This window comes from Coregonus lavaretus (genome assembly GCF_964263955.1).
Source record: "Coregonus lavaretus genome assembly, chromosome: 24".
Classification (NCBI taxonomy): Eukaryota; Metazoa; Chordata; class Actinopteri; order Salmoniformes; family Salmonidae; genus Coregonus; species Coregonus lavaretus.
In genome coordinates, this window is record NC_140011.1 from 23,214,391 (window position 1) to 23,232,696 (window position 18,306).

At 43.1% G+C, this 18,306-nt stretch overlaps 1 protein-coding gene across 3 annotated transcripts in view; it reads left to right on the forward strand.

Moving 5' to 3' along the window:
- LOC311099482 (tyrosine-protein kinase ABL1-like) overlaps positions 1 to 18,306 on the forward strand; it is a 49,873-nt gene that overhangs the window by 12,757 nt on the left and 18,810 nt on the right. Inside the window, exon 1 of one of the 3 annotated variants that reach the window (XM_084140176.1) lies at positions 13,508 to 14,103. The exons of the other annotated variants lie outside the window; for them this stretch is intronic. Coding sequence (XP_083996302.1) covers positions 14,019 to 14,103 — 85 coding nt within the window. The 5' untranslated portion in view covers positions 13,508 to 14,018. Of the gene's footprint in view, positions 1 to 13,507; positions 14,104 to 18,306 lie in introns of those variants that run through there. 3 annotated transcript variants of the gene reach the window in all.

Genomic DNA, 18,306 nt, shown 5'->3' on the forward strand with positions numbered 1-18,306 from the left:
GACATCTGCTTGGTCATACACTGTTGTCATTGGAATATGAGATGTTCCTTGTCTGGTGCTTTTTATCCCTCTGTGCATGTGGTCGCTTGATAAGAGTACTGTCATTTAGGCTAGATGACTACCGCAAACCAAGAGAAGGGTAGCCGAGATCAATGAGCCAGTGGGATAATAAACTCTCAAATGTTATAGACTTAGTGTATTTTACATTTACATTTACGTCATTTAGCAGATGCTCTTATCCAGAGCGACTTACAGGAGCAATTAGGGTTAAGTGCCTTGCTCAAGGGCACATCGACAGATTTTTCACCTAGTGGCTCTGGGATTAGAACCAGCGACCTTTCGGTTACTGGCACAACGCTCTTAACCACTAAGCTACCTGCCGCCCTAAATTACAGCGCTAAATTATGGTAGCATGATCTAGTTTAGAAGACTATTGCTTCTGATGATAGCCATGACATACTCCTTCAGTCTCTCCACATGAGGAGCATTGGCAAGACTAGTTAGCCTACCCCCCTCTAGTGTAGGCATGTTGTGATATCACCCCCACTTCCTGGTGTCCTATGCCAGGGATCTGGGCTGTTCTAGCAGCTGCATTCATCATGTACGGCCCATGGAAGAGTCAACCCTTGTTTTTTCCCCTCTGTCTTTTGTCTGGAACTCATGGAATCTGTGCAGTCTAGACACCAAAGCTAACCCCTGATCCCTTTGGGTCCTGAAGACGTGGGCAGCAGGCGCCTCCTGGTAAGATTTGCCGCTCATTCCGGCCAGCTTTTGGGCCCCTGGTGGCCTGTCCCTGGCCACGTCGCCTAGCTCTAGAGACAGACGGACCACTCTGATGTGTCAGAGGAAATAGGCCTATACTGGGCTACATGACTCTATGTTACTGTTTTACTATCTGATTCTGTTTTAGATGGATGATACATAGACTCTGACTCTTGATGTGATGTTGAGGACTGTCTCTTGAACGGTGAATAAATTTGGTCAAGGAAATGTAATTTTGTGAATAGGCCTACTTCTAATGCTGGCATGTAGTTTTTACGCATATTTTGACGGTTCTGCAATAGTTAGGCTAGCTGGTGGAACTTACCGGTAAGTAGATATTTACATTTCTCATGTCGTCTGTTTCCATGTTAGAATGTCCCACTGCGGGGGTGGTTGATTGCACAGTCGATTCTCTGTAACGGCCTTTGTGCCCCTGCTTGAGCAACACCACCTCGATGAGTCAGTTTGATCACCTGGAAAGGAGTGGTCAGCAAAGCCACTTTGGTCCCTAGCTGATGACTGGCTAAAGCAGGTATGTGTGTGTAGACAGAGGGTGAATCTCTCCTTTAGGTCAGCTTGACACGTCCCCTCTCTCTAGGGGGCAGGGTGTACCAACACTCTTTAATGGACTCCTTACCTAGTTTCCTATCCTCCATAATGTTTGGAGAAAAAAAACAGAGGTTTTGAAACTAATGTCATCACAAGTAATGCAGTCTCTTTTCACACTTGCACTTGTCAAATTGAGGCCCAGTCCATATAGGTAGAGCTCAAGGCCCCACGGACCCAGGGTTCACACACCATTAGCCTACATGTAGCCTAGCTTGAAGGCAATGAATGAACACTGATGCTTTTGCCAAATCTCTCATTTGGCTTTTCTCTGTTTTGGACTTCCTCCTCCATTCATAATGGGATGTTTTGACATCTGGGGCATATCCTCTTCACCAGTGTTCTCAATGCCAGTCTTATCTGTACTCCCCACCCACCCACCCCTCCTTTCTATTCATTAATTGGCCCAGTGTAAAGAATATTGTGTGTTAAATAGTTAACCAAATAGCTACCCAGACTATCTGCATTGACCCTTTTTGCACAAACTATTTTTGACTCTATTCACACACACTGGACTCTAGCCACACACTCACACATACTGACACTCCAACACATACTCACACATAACACTTCCAAAAAGGCACACATTTGCCACACACACACACTTCCACACTCATCACATATGCTGCTGCTACTGTCTGTTATCAATGCTGTTACCTTGTCACTTTACCCCTACCTACAGTGCCTTCAGAAAGTATTCAGACCCCTTGACTTTTTCCACATTTTGTTACGTTACAGCCTTTTTCTAAAATTGAATAAGTAAAACAATTTCCTCAGCAATCTACACACAATACCCCATAATTTCAAAGTGAAAACAGGTTTTTGGAAAATGTTGCAAATGTATAAAAAACAAGCATGGCAGCATCATGCTGTGGGGACGTTTTTCAGCGGCAGGGACTGGGAGAATAGTCAGGATCGAGGGAAAGATGAACGGAGCAAAGTACAGAGAGATCCTTGATGAAAACCTGCTCCAGTGCGCTCAGGACCACAGAATGGGGCGACGGTTGACCTTCCAGCAGGACAACGACCCTAAGGACACAGCTAAGACAATGCAGGAGTGGCTTCGGGACAAGTCTCTGAATGTCCTTGAGTGGCCCAGCCAGAGCCCGGACTTGAACCCGATCGAACATCTCTGGAGAGACCTGAAAATAGCTGTGTAGCAACACTCCCCATCCAACCTGACAGAGCTTGAGAGGATCTACAGAGAAGAATGGGAGAAACTCCCCAAATACAGGTGTGCCAAGCTTGTAGCGTCATACCCAAGAAGACTCAAGGCTGTAATCGCTGCCAAAGGTGCTTCAACAAAGTATTGAGTAAAGGGTCTGAGTACTTATGTAAATGTGATATTTCAGTTTTTTTTATTTTATACATTTGCTAACATTTATAAAAAACAGTTTTTGCTTTGTCATTATGGGGTATTGTGTGTAGATATATGAGGGGGGAAAAAACAATTTAATCATTTTTAGAATAAGGCTATAACGTAACAAAATGTGGAAAAAGTCAAGGGGTCTGAATACATTCCGACGGCACTGTAGATGTACATATCTACCTACATTTCCTCGTACCTCTGCACATCAACTCTGTACTGGTACCATTTCTCATTGTGTATTTATTCCTTGTGTTAAATTTTAAATATTTTATTGTATTCTGCATTGTTGGGAAGGGCTTGTAAGTATTTCACTCTTGGTCTACACCTGCTCTACACAGAGGCAGCTTGAGTAGTATTGCCTATTTTGCAGAGCGAGAGAGTTGAACATAGGGCAAGCCACAGCAGTGGAGTCAGGAATGTGACCTCCTGTGCATTCCTCTCTCAAATAGCTGGTGCAACCCCCCCCCCTCTCTTTCTTGCTCTCTCATTTGCTTGCTTGGTCTTTCTCTGTCTCTCTCTTTTGCTCAGGCGCCCTTCTGTTCCTTGCTCTTACTTTCCTACTGTCTCCCTCTCTTGCTCTCGTTTCATAACAATTATAGATAGACATATTGCTCAAATACCATCAAGTGAACCACTGAGGCAATTGGTCCCAGTCGCAGAAGAAGGTTTGATGGGTATGGAGTTCGGAGTTTTGATAATGTAATGTAACATGGGTCATGATCATTAGGATAAATCTGACCTAATCGCTATGATAGATAAGCAGGCAATGATTAGCGCGTGTGAATGAGATGGCTAAAAGTCATGATGGTGAAATATGAATTAGAGGGGGAACTTGAGACTGAGCTAGTTTGCTAATGGGCTAGAGAAATAGCCAACAGTGATAAATGAATACATTGTACACATTCTGCAGTGCATACACATGCTTTTATAATCATCTGGGGTACTATTGTTCGTTACCTAATGCAGGCTGTAGTGCAGATGGGACTCACCAGCAGCCTGGCTTCGGGGTCGAGGAGTTTGTTTAAGCCTAGCGTGAAATGTGTGTTTCATCACCGCTGTGCTAACCGGCAGGGCAGCAGCGGGCCCTCTGGACGGCTTTTAAAACAACAACAGAACCCTTAGCAAAAAACACTCATCAGCCCATCTCTGAGTCCGCCTGAGCAGAATGAGCAAGAGGATTTAAAGCTTCCGCCCCACTTCACATCCCCCTCTCCCTATACTCTCGTCTTCTCCTCACCCCCCTTCCCCTACTCCTCTTGGTGCTCCTCCTCCTGGTGCTCCAGATTATCGGAGCAGACACACGCTCCAAGTCGGGGCAGGAATGCGCTGTGGGAGCTCTCTGTCCCTGCCACCCTGCCTCCCCTCTGCCCTGGCCTAGGCCTGCAGCTCAGCTGTTGTTTTCTCTGTGGACAACCTGGTACCTATGATGCGAATTCCATCTTGTGATAAAAATTCCGTCCAGTCACAGCTTGTTTAATTCTAATGCCTCGGTCCCCTAACCGAATGCTGCGGCCGCAAATGTCCATTTTGCGCATTGCTTCCAAAATTCTTAGAAGGGTTAAGCTAATTTGTGAACTTTTTGAAAACGAACTTGAGGTAGCCAGCCTAATTCTCTGTATAAGTTAGACCGTAGCTGATTGCTCTTGGTCAAGAGGTCCAATTGTTGTTAATATTAGATGAGTAGTGTCTAGTAATTCAGCACTGTCCTTTCTATTCTATTTTTTAGGCAACCTGAATAGTTTTGGAATACATTAGTCTACTGTATTACAGAGCAATAAACATTTTATTTATATATATATATATATATATATATGTGTATATATATGTGTGTGTGTATATGATAATGCATACAATCTCAAAACAAAGGATCCCAGTCCAGACCAATCTACATGAGTTATCCTGTCCTTTGCATTCAAAGAACCTCCGATCCATCCCGACTGCAGCAGCGAGCTATACAAGGGGCCGCTATGCTGGCTGCATCTGGATCCACTTAAACACAAAGAAAACCAACCAGTGACTCCTCCACTGCAGCTCCCAGCCTCCTATCATAGGCTAATAACCACTCTCTCTCTCTGGACAGACAGGCCCTCTCCCTCTCAGACCTAGAAACATCTGCAGGACGTCTCGTTAAGGTCGATAGCCTGTAAAAAGAGCTGAGGCATTTACTGCATGTGCCCTGTTCACTGCGTCTGGGCTAAGTGTATACAACTGGCCTGGTTTAGACTGAAGTAACTGAGTCTGCCGCCACTACCATGTATTATTTTATGTAGATGGACCTCATAACCGTTAACAGGGTATCTGTGCTCACCAAATGGGAGATAGACCCAGGTATGGTCAGTTCTGTCATAGAGGAAAATATTCCACCAGCTACCCCCCCCCCCCCGCACACCCACTTACCTCCTTCCTTCGCTAGAGTTTGGCTTTTCTGTTCTGCATCTTCATAAAACAATGGAATATCAAATGTTGCTCCATTGCCAGTTGTCTGGGTCAAATTATGAGTTTTGAAAAATTCTGATTTACTGGAGGAGCTACCCCCCCCCCCCCAACACACACACACACACACACACACACACACACACACACACACACACACACACACACACACACACACACACACACACACACACACACACACACAGGCCTACACTCTCTAACACTCATTCACTCACTCACCCTTCTCAAATACATGTGTAAATATTGGACAATAAATTGTGCATTCCTGTATTATACTTATGCAAAAAGATAAAATACATTTATCCTACTGCCATTTACTTTAAGTTTGTATTTTATTATGTCTTATTGTTGTAGCATTGTCGAGAAGGAAACTGCAAGTAAGCATTTTGTTGGACGATGTATACCATGCGTATCCCGTACATACGAGTAATACAACTTGAAAGACACACCCACGTGTTGTCACAATACCAGTATCGCGATACTAGGAAGTAAGGGAGAAAAGGAAACAAAACATGAAGCGGACATCATTTTTAAGGAAAACATTCCTAATGTTGGAAGAAACTGCCTTATGTTGTCCAAAAAAATTATTTTGCAAGATGTAGCACACAATATTTTACAAAAGTAGGTTTTAAAGGAGCATAGAGTTTCGTCTGCTTCGTGTATTCTTTTTTGCCAAGGAAAATCTGGTACCGTAGTATCGCGATACTGGTATCGTGACAGCGTCCTGTTGCATTTTTTCGTGGTAGGCCTCATTTGTCTGATAGCCCTCTCCTGCTCCATATTGTTTTAACCTCCTTTCTTTCTGTGTCAGATGATTCATCATTCATGAAAACAAATGACGCTTTTGGGATCCGTAAGACTTGGCCACTCCACTACCAAAACATTTCAATTATGGCATTGTCTCTGACTATCGAAGAGGCCGTTTTGGGTTTGTGAATATGTCTGTCTGTGTGCGTAATCTAAATCCTATTCCTGTGTTTGTGTATACACAAGTGTACTGCATCTCCCTCTGCTCCTCCTACCAGTAGTGTGAGTGTGTGTGTGTGTGTGCGCATGTATCTGCCTCGTGTCTGTGTTGAAACATTTCAACTGCATTCACTGTCTCGACATTCCAGCATGCGATGAGGAGATTAGCACAGGTGCTGCTTCCTCGCCATGGCGCCCCCTGAGTATTTCCCCGACGACTGAGAAGAAAAGGGCCATCAGTGGTATCTGGCCATCGCATCATAAAAGGCCCCATCCACCAATCACATGGGCTCGGTCTCTCTCAGCTATGCCCTGTAGGAGGTCTGGGCTGCCTGAATCAAAGGGCCAATGGAGCAATGCTGACAGAGGGTCTGTTTTGGCAACAGGTCTCCTACTATATCCTAACTCAGGCAGGTATGGCTAAAGAGAGAGGAGGGGAGTAGCAGTGGGGATACAGTGAGGGGAAAAAAGTATTTGATCCCCTGCTGATTTTGTACGTTTGCCCACTGACAAAGACATGATCAGTCTATCATTTTAATGGTAGGTTTATGTGAACAGTGAGAGACAGAATAACAACAAAAAAATCCAGAAAAACGCATGTCAAAAATGTTATAAATTGATTTGCATTTTAATGAGGGAAATAAGTATTTGACCCCTCTGCAAAACATGACCTAGTACTTGGTGGCAAAACCCTTGTTGGCAATCACAGAGGTCAGACGTTTCTTGTAGTTGGCCACCAGATTTGCACACATCTCAGGAGGGATTTTGTTCCACTCCTCTTTGCAGATCTTCTCAAAGTCATGAAGGTTTCAAGGCTGACGTTTGGCAACTCGAACCTTCAGCTCCCTCCACAGATTTTCTATGGGATTAAGGTCTGGAGACTGGCTAGGCCACTCCAGGACCTTAATGTGCTTCTTCTTGAGACACTCCTTTGTTGCCTTGGCCGTGTGTTTTGGGTCATTGTCATGCTGGAATACCCATCCACGACCCATTTTCAATGCCCTGGCTGAGAGAAGGAGGTTCTCACACAAGATTTGATGGTACATGGCCCCGTCCATCGTCCCTTTGATGCAGTGTTGTCCTGTCCCCTTAGCAGAAAAACACCCCCAAAGCATAATGTTTCCACCTCCATGTTTGATGGTGGGGATGGTGTTCTTGGGGTCATAGGCAGCATTCCTCCTCCTCCAAACACGGCGAGTTGAGTTGATGCCAAAGAGCTCGATTGTGGTCTCATCTGACCACAACAGTTTCACCCAGTTCTCCTCTGAATCATTCAGATGTTCATTGGCAAACTTCAGACGGGCCTGTATATGTGCTTTCTTGAGCAGGGGGACCTTGCGGGCGCTGCAGGATTTCAGTCCTTCACGGCGTAGTTTGTTACCAATTGTTTTCTTGGTGACTATGGTCCCAGCTGCCTTGAGATCATTGACAAGATCCTCCCGTGTAGTTCTGGGCTGATTCCTCACCGTTCTCATGATCATTGCAACTCCACGAGGTGAGATATTGCATGGAGCCCCAGTCCGAGGGAGATTGACAGTTATTTTGTGTTTCTTCCATTTAAGAATAATCGCACCAACTGTTGTCACCTTCTCACCAAGCTGCTTGGCGATGGTCTTGTAGCCCATTCCAGCCTTGTGTAGGTCTACAATCTTGTCCCTGATATCATTGGAGAGCTCTTTGGTCTTGGCCATGGTGGAGAGTTTGGAATCTGATTGATTGATTTATTCTGTGGACAGGTGTCTTTTATACAGGTAACAAACTGAGATTAGGAGCACTCGCTTTAAGAGTGTGCTCCTAATCTCAGCTCGTTACCTGTATAAAAGACACCTGGGAGCCAGAAATCTTTCTGATTGAGAGGGGGTCAAATACTTATTTCCCTCATTAAAATGCAAATCAATTTATAACATTTTTGACATGCGTTTTTCTGGATTATTTTGTTATTCTGTCTCTTACTGTTCAAAGAAACCTGATCATTTCTTTGTCAGTGGGCAAACGTACAAAATCAGCAGGGGATCAAATACTTTTTTCCCTCACTGTATGTAGTCGCCAAGTCATCGGTACAGAGGCAGATATGCATGTACACACACACACCATTGAGTTATCACCCCGGTTGCCTTACACACTACCCTACCCAAAACCTTACACCCGTGCCCCACCCTGAGTGGCCCATCTCCCACCCCAGCTGTGCCATGCTGATGGGGGATATGTGGAACCCAAAACCCCTCTCCTCATCCCCAGGCCTGCAAGGCCGAGACACCCAGGCTGCGTTCTCCAGTGACCCTGAGTAAACACACATGCCTGGTTCCTCACTGTCTGACTGACCGAGGTAAGTTGAGGGAGTCGAACACTGATGGCGCTAGGCTAGTTAGGCACAGCGATGGAATGAGGAGGCTAGTATGGTGTAATAACACTACAAATGCTGATTTGAACTACAGCTGGGCGCCTCTCTGTTTCTCTAATTAGAATTCTGGGTCTAATACCTCACGTTCCCACACTAAGATGGGCAGGACGATGGCCAAGCTTTGCATGGCTGACATTTGTGACATTGTTAGTCTCCTGGTACATGTGAGACGTGTGTGTTAAATGTTCAGCTTAGGTTACTTACACCTGGTGTGTTTGAGAGAGACGCTAAGACGACTTGATGATAAACTGACTGACGTCCTCGCTCTTAGTCCCATGTCTGGATGTGACTATAGGGCAGTTGGCAGAAAGCTGCCAGGATTATATACAGTGCCTTCAGAAAGTATTCACAACCGTTGACTTGTTTCACATTTTGTTGTTACAGCCTGAATTTAAAATTGATTAAATTGAGATTGTTTTTCTATACACAATACCCCATAATGTCAAATTTGAATTTTTTAATTTTTACAGATTATTTAAAAATAAAAAGCTGTAATGTCTCGAGTCAATAAGTCTTCAACCTGTCATTTAGGTTAGTATTGTGGAGTAACTACAATCTTGTTGATCCTTCCTCAGTTTTCTCCTATCACAGCAATAATACTCTGTAACTCTTTAAAAGTCACTATTGGCCTCATGGCGAAATCGCTGAGCGGTTTCTTTCCATTCCGGCAACTAAATTAGGAAGGATGCATGTATCTTTGTAGTGGCTGAGTGTATTGATACACCATCCAAAGTGTAATTAATAACTTCACCATGCTCAAAGGGATATTCAATGTCTGCGTAAAAAAAAAAATCAATCTACCAATAGCTGCCCTTCTTTGGTATTTTATTAGGATCCCCATTAGCTGTTGCAAAAGCAGCAGCTACTCTTCCTGGGGTCCACACAAAACATGAAACATGACGTAATACAAAACATTAATAGACAAGAACAGCTCAAGGACAGAACTACATACATTTTGCGAGGCATTGGAAAACCTCCCTGGTTTTGTGGTTGAATCTGTGTTTGAAATTCACTGCTCGACTGAGGGACCTTACAGACATGTATAGAGATGAGTTAGTCATTCAAAAATCATGTAGAACACTATTATTGCACACAGTATGTCCATGCAACTTATGTGATTTGTTAAGCACGTTTTTACTCCCAAACTTATTTAGGGTTGCCATAACAAAGGGGTTGAATACTTATTTACTCAAGACATTTCAGGTTTTCATATTTAATTAATTTGTAAACATAATTCCACTTTGACATTATGGGATATTGTGTGTAGGCCAGTGACAAAAAAATCTCAATTTAATCCATTTTAAATTCAGGTGCATAACAACATTTGGAAAAAGTCAAGAGGTGTGAATACTTTCTGAATGCACTGTATGTAAATGAGATATTTCTGTATTTCATTTTCGATAAATTTGCTACATTTTCTAAAAACATGTTTTCACTTTGTCATTAGGGGGTATTGTGTGTAGATGGGAGAGAGAAAATCTATTTAATCCATTTTGAATTCAGGCTGTAACACAATGTGGAATAAGTCAAGGGGGGTGAATACTTTCTGAAGGCACTGTAGATCCGTATTCCCTGGCAATACCAGTGTTTCTGTTGTGTTGGAAACCTATGGTTACTTCCTCTTCAGTTTATTGGTAATGTCTACCTATCACCACTCTACTACCTATCCGAGGAGGCCTTTTACTCCTTTTCATGGTCCTTTGTACCAGATATCGTCCATATTAGTCAATGGTCATAGCAGCTGTAATTACCAATTGGACATTTAATATTTTTTTTTCAAATGAAGTTCTTCAAATGCATTCCTAGGTGACATACACTAGAGGGGCAAGTGTGAAATTACTCAATTTTCCACATAATTGTCACTTTTAAAATATCGGATACTACCTGGACATGGTCTGAATATTTTCCTTGTCCCATGTAATCACCAAGCTGTGTAAGGGTTTTTGTCAACACTAAAATGTTATCTGAAAGGTGTTTCCGCCACGTTGCTTTGTTTAGTTTATCTCTCCTGTGCTGGAGGGGTTGGAAAAAGGGATCAGAGAATGGAGCAAAATAGGAAAAGGGCCGAAAATCATCCTGTGTATGTCAGCTAACTGTTAACACACAGAGAGACGGATTATATGAAACGCAATGGATTAATTCTCTTAGGAGCTTATCACCAAACAATACGCTTCGTGTTTCTCCATCTGCAACCTTTTCCCCCCTCGCTTTTTCACAGCGCCTTCTCTCCATATCTCCTCATCCCCTCTCCGCTCTATGGTGAGTTAATGGAGTTTCGGGGAGATGGAGGAAGCAGGTGCGTTTCTCTTTGATTAGTGTGTGGGTGAGATGACACGTTTACCATGCCAGGCTGAGAGGATGTAGGGCCTGGTGGCATGTGACTGTATGCTCTGGGAACTTAGGTCATTACTAAGTCTCACACCATGTGTCAGGATGCCCTATAGCAGGGGTTCTCAAACTTTTTGGGGCCGGGGGACCCCTTTTGTGATAGCATATTCATCAGGAACCCCCTCATAATCAGAACACAACTTGAGTGATATAAAAATAGCATACAAGGGGTTTTACTATGACTTAGGCAGTGCATGGCCGGACAAACCAAGTCTCGGGGCCCTGGAAAGGAACATTTTAAAGGCCCATCTCTTGGCATTGAAAATAACATTTAGCAGTTTTCAAGCTAATATCCTGCAATTCTACACATTTTGCTATGAGGCAGAGAGAGAACATCGCAGTTTTAAAGCTTAAATTACAGTGCGTTTATGTAAAACAAATAATAATAGTATTGAGTTAGTGGATAATTAGTGAAGGACTGTGGATACCAATATCCCTGTGAGTCTCCCAGGCCCATGTTGCCCAGGGTTAAGAACAAAGTGTTGATGAATAATATGACCTTGTTGTATTGTGTTACACACTTTAAACTTATTCCACGGATCCCTTGGCCAAAAGTCGTTTAATCTGTTGTTGGTAACATTCAATAGCGGACCCCATTTTGAGAACCTCTGGCCTATAGATGCCTAGATGTCATCCCCCTCCACGCCCAACATTAGTCATACAGTTAAGATACAGTAACTGGAATGAAAAAGTTGACCAATACAAACCTATGATGCTTTTGGATCCACAGTCCATTGGGTAGCCTTAAAGTGGAAATTTACTTTTTTTTCAGCTGAAAGACAATGCACAGCGCATACATTTACATTGACATTTTAGTCATTTAGCAGACGCTCTTATCCAGAGCGACTTACAGTTAGTGCATACATAATTTTATCGAACCCACAACCCTGGCGTTGCAAACGCCATGCTCTACCAACTGAGCTACCCATGATGTTGCACAACGATTGATGTCAATAAGTTCCTGTTTTAGTCAGTGACATATTTGGGCTTGAAGCATGGCATTGTTTATTAATCAGAAACATCTACAAAGTTTTTCCTCTTCGGAGTCGCAACTGAGCTGAGCCAAACAGCTTTTCTTTGCACCGCCACTTTTTTACCAGAAAATTTAAATAATCCATTGGATAATTTGTAAATGTTCCCTTATTTTTGATCTAGTCTATAGCGTGTTAGCCAGCTAGCGTGCTTCTTGGCTGTGGAGTGACAGATCTAGTCTATAGCGTGTTAGCCAGCTAGCGTGCTTCTTGGCTGTGGAGTGACAGATCTAGTCTATAGCGTGTTAGCCAGCTAGCGTGCTTCTTGGCTGTGGAGTGACAGATCTAGTCTATAGCGTGTTAGCCAGCTAGTGTGCTTCTTGGCTGTGGAGTGACAGATCTAGTCTATAGCGTGTTAGCCAGCTAGCGTGCTTCTTGGCTGTGGAGTGTCAGATCTAGTCTATAGCGTGTTAGCCAGCTAGCGTACTTCTTGGCTGTGGAGTGACAGATCTAAGGTTCCCGCCAGTCTGGAGTCACCCGCTGAAGTGGTATTACACACACTTTTTAATTTAGCGTCTGCATAAAGGCAAGGAAAGTGAATAATCAGCAGTTTTGAGGGATACTGCTCATGACTGAAGTCAGAAATCTATCCAAAGAATACCTATATTTAACATTGCCTTCTGTCTAAAGCGGTAACTCTTAATTTGCCCACAATTACTGCTGCACCTTTTTATTGTAAATGTTCTGGTTTTGGACAGACCACGTGATCGTGCCTGTTTTATAGCCTATTCATTCTAGTGACTCTTGTTGATAACATTTCAAGGCATAAGATGCAGAAGTATGACACAACCCATTGTTGAGTTAAGTATGGCCACTCTAAAAAGACAGCTGAGGGAAGACAGAGCTAGAGAAAGGCATGTCGAAAGAGTGCCTGACTTCTGCCAAAGATTCTTTGTTCCTCACAGAAATTGTCTAACATTCACTCACTAGAAGCACATGGCCCTGCATGTTTATTTTAGATTAAAGTCTATTTTATCAGTTGAGACATATTAGATTTCACAATTATCGCAGTTCACCTCCAGTTGGCAATTTAACCTTATTTGAGCAGTGTAAAAAGTTAAGGAAGGGCTCAGGGGGAGGGCATACTTTTCTCTGTTATCTGACTGCGGAAAAGCTCTCTACTCTGAGCTCAAGCTATTGTGCTTTTAAAAAGCCAGCCGGCTTCCAGACCCCATTCTTTAACCTGTAAGCATTTCAGATCTGAGCAAGAGAGAGGGGGAAACAGAGGGGGAGAAGGAAAAGTAGGGATGGGAGTTTGAAGTGTTGGAGAAAGGCTTTTGAAAAAGTGTCTTGTGACTCTCCAACAGAAGGACAAAGAGAAACATCTGACTGGATCTTTCAGTTTTAACTTACATTTACGTCAACTTCAAATTTGGTTGTCAATCATCTGTCGCTTTGGATGCGTTTTTTGTACCCTTTCTGTTTGCGTTCCTCTTGGTGTGTGTGTGTAGTAGTTCTCTCTCTCTCTTGAGTGTGTATTGGGGGAGGTGGGAGGGCCCAGCCATCTGATGTCATTCAGTGCAGCAGGCAGAGCCTGAAAGAGGCCCTTTGTTGGCAGCCTGTAGCACGAGTCCCTGTGCTTCTCATGCTAACGGACACACACACAGGGGACAGGAGAGGGAATGGCACCATCCGGACTGCCTTAATACCCACTCAACTGACACATCCGCATGTCCAGCCAGCTTTCGGCCAGAACGGGTACACTTTTGGGTCGCTTCTGCCTCCTCCGGAGAGGAGCTAACCAAAACCAGAGAGAAAAAAAGATGGAGCCGCTAAGACTACAAAGTTTGTAGACTTTGCCGGGCAGCACAGTTCGCTTTTGTTTGGTGGAAGAGAGGAGAGAAAAGGGGGTCACAACAGCCAAAGATTCTGAGAGGAGAAAAGCAGAAGCCCTTGTTATTTTTTTTGTTCTTTGTCTTTTCAAGACAGACTAGGGGACATTTTTACCTTTTTTTCTTTTGATCTGCCGGCAAAAGGAAACATAAGGGACACTGGGCCGATAAACGAACAGGATTTTTCAAGTGGAAGCGAAAGAAAGCAAATGAAAATGTTGGAGATTTGCCTGAAATTGGTGGGGTGTAAATCTAAGAAAGGCCTCTCGTCCTCCTCCAGCTGCTACTTGGAAGGTAAGAATTTGAGGAACGGCAGTAGGGGTTGGTATGGAGTATAAGGTTGTTTTGAAATGTATTCTTAGAGAAAGACAAAGATGGTCAGAGAAGGAGAGGACACTGTAGGGTAGTTAATTGCGCTGGGCAGGGGTAGAGAGAGGGAGAAGATGAGCTATCTCTCCGTGTGAGGCCTCTGTCGTTCCTGGGCTCTGGAAAGTGGAGGGAGAAGGAAGCCAGACACACTGGCTTGCTGCAGAGTAAAGAAGGGGGAGAAGAGAATACAAGGACATCTGATTCCAGGCTGGGCCTGTTTTACTTTTGTTTATGAGGGTTTCCTTTTCACTCTTTGCTAAGATTTGCATCTTGTTTATTCCTTTTCTACATTGAGTGCAAAGAAAAGTTCAACTGAGTTATAGAGGTTTAAGACTATAGGCCTTATAGTGTACCATTGTAATTATTTTCCAAGCCTACGCTCTGTCCTACTTGAAACAAAGATGAGCTAAATAGATTAGCCTGAATCAAAGATTAATGAAATTCGGGGAAATCCGGGGTACATTGAGTTTCAACAGTCTAATTGATTTGTAATGGAAGACTCTGTGAAATGCACCATGTGCCAAGGATTGCACAACAAAATGATTTAATAGACAATATACTGTAGTCCTGGAACACTTTCCAGCAAAGTGGATGTTGATAAATAACTTTAACACACACTTTCATATAGCGGTAGTTACATACACACATAGACCAAAAATGAAAAAACTGTCTCTAAATTGGAATGACGTTTTCTGTATTTCCTGGAAAAAATGAGCAAATCTCTCCTTGGAAGGATATCCACTTACTGAATTTGCAAGAAGAAAGTTAGCCCACAATTTACCTATCTTTCAGTTTACATTACTCATAGCCTTATGTGTGGCAAATTCTTCTGCAGTCAATAAAGCCTAGCATTTTACACCTGTCCCTCTCTGTGTGGCAGGTTCACTCACCCTCATGTTTAGTGTACCAATGTTTGACCTAATCACAGTAGAGCTGGGGGGAGAGAACTAGTCTACAGCAGGCACCAGCCACAGATCCAGATAGGATCTCTAAACAGTGGTTAGACCTCCAGATCTCATGCTTGATCCAGCGTCAAGCTCTTCGTCACCAGTCACAGGTGTCGACAGCGAGGTGATGCAACAGAATCACCCAAGCGTGACTTATTTTCCCTCCCTCCAACTTCGCCTCAAGTGGCTTGGTTCTACGTCATGGAACTGGACTGTTGTTTGGATTCTAATGGCCCTAGTCACTGTTTTGATCTCAGAGGTCAAGGAGGTAGTGATAAACTCCACTTGGCCAATCTCTGTATCCTCTGTTCTGTCAGTGTGTTTGTGGTTAGTTGAAATTCATCCCTGTTGCTCATACAAACTCTGTCATAGCTGTCAAGAGTTCCACACATATTTAATCACTGCTTGATGGATTCTCTCCCCCATCGATCCATCCAGGATATGCTGTAGTTATAGCCTCTCCACTAGCAACTGCTGAGTGTTTCTCTTTTTCCTCTCTTTCTAGCCTCATTTTAAGTCTCATTCCATTTCTCTCCCTCTCTCTCTCTCTCTCTCTCTCTCTCTCTCTCTCTCTCTCTCTCTCTCTCTCTCTCTCTCTCTCTCTCTCTCTCTCTCTCTCTCTCTCTCTCTCTCTCTCTCTCTCTCTCTCTCTCTCTCTCTCTCTCTCTCTCTCTCCCTCTCTCTCTGAGTATGCTGTCATGTCATGCAGTATGTCTCAGTCTGCTGTCACTCCTCACTAAGAGCAGAGGTATTTGAGGTCAGTAAAATGTACATGTGTAGGCGGGATGCGCTTTTAGTGCCCACACACTTATGACCAGTCTACCCCCTCTCCTCTCATTTCTTACCCAGTACACTCATATGTTTATCTTCCTCCATCTGTCTTATTTCCTCACCAGACAGCCCCCGCCTGCCCATATTCATTCTACAAAATCTAAGCGTTGATCTTTTGCGGATTGAATCATAGCCTTGGAGTTCGATTGATTTCAGTCGCTCACTTTAAGAAATCAAGCTGTCATTCCTCATGCTCACCCTTGCACTTGTAGCCTATAGTTAGAAAGATACAGGTTCTGTTGTTTTGAGATTTTTGGTTTGGGTCGTTCTCAAATGTCCAGAATGATTATAGATTGAGAGACCTTATTTTCTGATCATTGTCTGAATGGTGAAGTTTTTCTCTGCAATCACACTCCGCCGTTATCAGGACACCCCTCTACCACAGGGGTCTTCATCCTTTTCCTGCCAAGGGACCCCCTCCCAGGCAAACTGGCGACCCAGGGACCCCCATCATACGTTAGCAAAAAATTAGCTGTCTTATCATCAGGTGAATGATAATGGCAAGGAGAAGTAATCAACATACTCCTTGCCAAATTAATAGATTTGGTAGATCGTTTTCCATTATTTTGACCTCCCCACTAGACTTAGGCGGTATCAAGATTGTCATACCTTCATACCGACCTTGTGGTAATATTGGCACTGAACACAAGGGGCACTATTTTCTAACCCCACAGCCTCTGTAATCCGAAGGTTAGCAATGCTAACAAGTATATGTAAAATCCCATGGCGAATGCTAACTAAATGCTAATGAGCGCATCTCTGACCTAAACTACTGTATTTTCAGGACAGACATCCCAGCTCATAAATTTATACAAGTACCTACAGTTGTTTTGCTGCAAGCACATAACAAATATTAGATAGCAAGGCTCTTGATCCAGGAGGGGATTCTCTGCTGTTACCATACAAAGCTTGATTTTGGAAGAAGCTAACACTTAGCTAGATAGCTAACTAGCTACTAAATTAGAAAACAAAATGCACAACTGCAGTAACTTAATAGTTATAGTTATAAGATATCTAGCTGGCAAACATTTAGTTGTGAATTCCATACTGTAACTAGATCACCTGGCGCATGCTGCACAACAGTGAGTGACTCACAAGGCTCCGGTCTCTAGTCGTTGTGTGCTTGTATACAAACACCACATGACTGGGGACTACCGGTAAGCTTCATAATGAAAAATTATGTGACGGGTAAAATGAAGAACGCAATCTTTATCTCCTAACGTATTGCACAAGTTGACTGCAGGTATTTACTTAAAGTAGCTACAAATATTCAAGTTTATAAAAACAACTTCACAGAAATGGTTTAAACGGTATTGACGGTATTGAAAAACCATCCCGTGGCTATTTCCAAATACCCCGGTATACGCTATATACAGTATACCGCCCAAGCCTACTCCCCACATTATAATTGGAATAGGAAGTGTAAACTCTAACAGCCTATTACATGCTGATTAGACCGGGCACACACATTGGGTTGTTATTTTACCTGAAATGCACAAGGTCCTTTTTTCTTGATCTTTGTAGAATTTTGACCCACTTTGAGTCACACAAAATCGTGTGTTTTCTACTCCGACAATTAATCCACAGATCAAAGGGTAACCTAGTTAGTTTCTAGTAATCTCTCCTCCTTTAGTCTTCTTCTTCTTCTGTGGACTTTATATGGCGGTTGGCAACCAACCTTAAGGTGCATTACCACCACCAACTGGACTGGCGTGTGGACCTCAGTTCATCTTTCAATCACCTACGTGGGTATATGCTCCTAAAAACCAATGAGGAGATGGGAGAGGCGGGACTTGCAGCGCGTCAAACATAGAACCAAGTTTTATTTTAGCGCCTGGGCTACGCAGATGCTCGTTAGCAGTTTGGATGAAATGATTGAATAACATGTCTGTGTAAATGTATTTATTTTGCAACGCTCGTGCATGGAACGCGAGCGGTGTGGTCAGCATGTTTGCTAGAAAGGTAACTCCAAACACATTTTTGCTAAGATCAGCTGTTTAGCCGGTAGTGCTGAGAGATTTGTGCTTTTTTAGGTTGTTTCGGTTCAATTATGAAAAAATGATCACAGTTTTCAATTTTGGTGATAAAATGATGACGTAACAATTCCAAAGCCCCAAATAGTGAATATTCAAATACAAAACATTGAAAATATTCCATTGTCTCTGATCACATTGGGTAGACATTAATAGAAAAATAGGAAATTACTATGAAATAATTAAATATTTCAGTTGTGTATATTACTTAGTGTTTATTTGATGACTTAATTATTTTCATTCCTTAAAGTAATCATCTTTCCTCAGGCAGTAGCAGTCAGCCAGCCTGGCCATCTAACATTATGTGCTCCCCATAC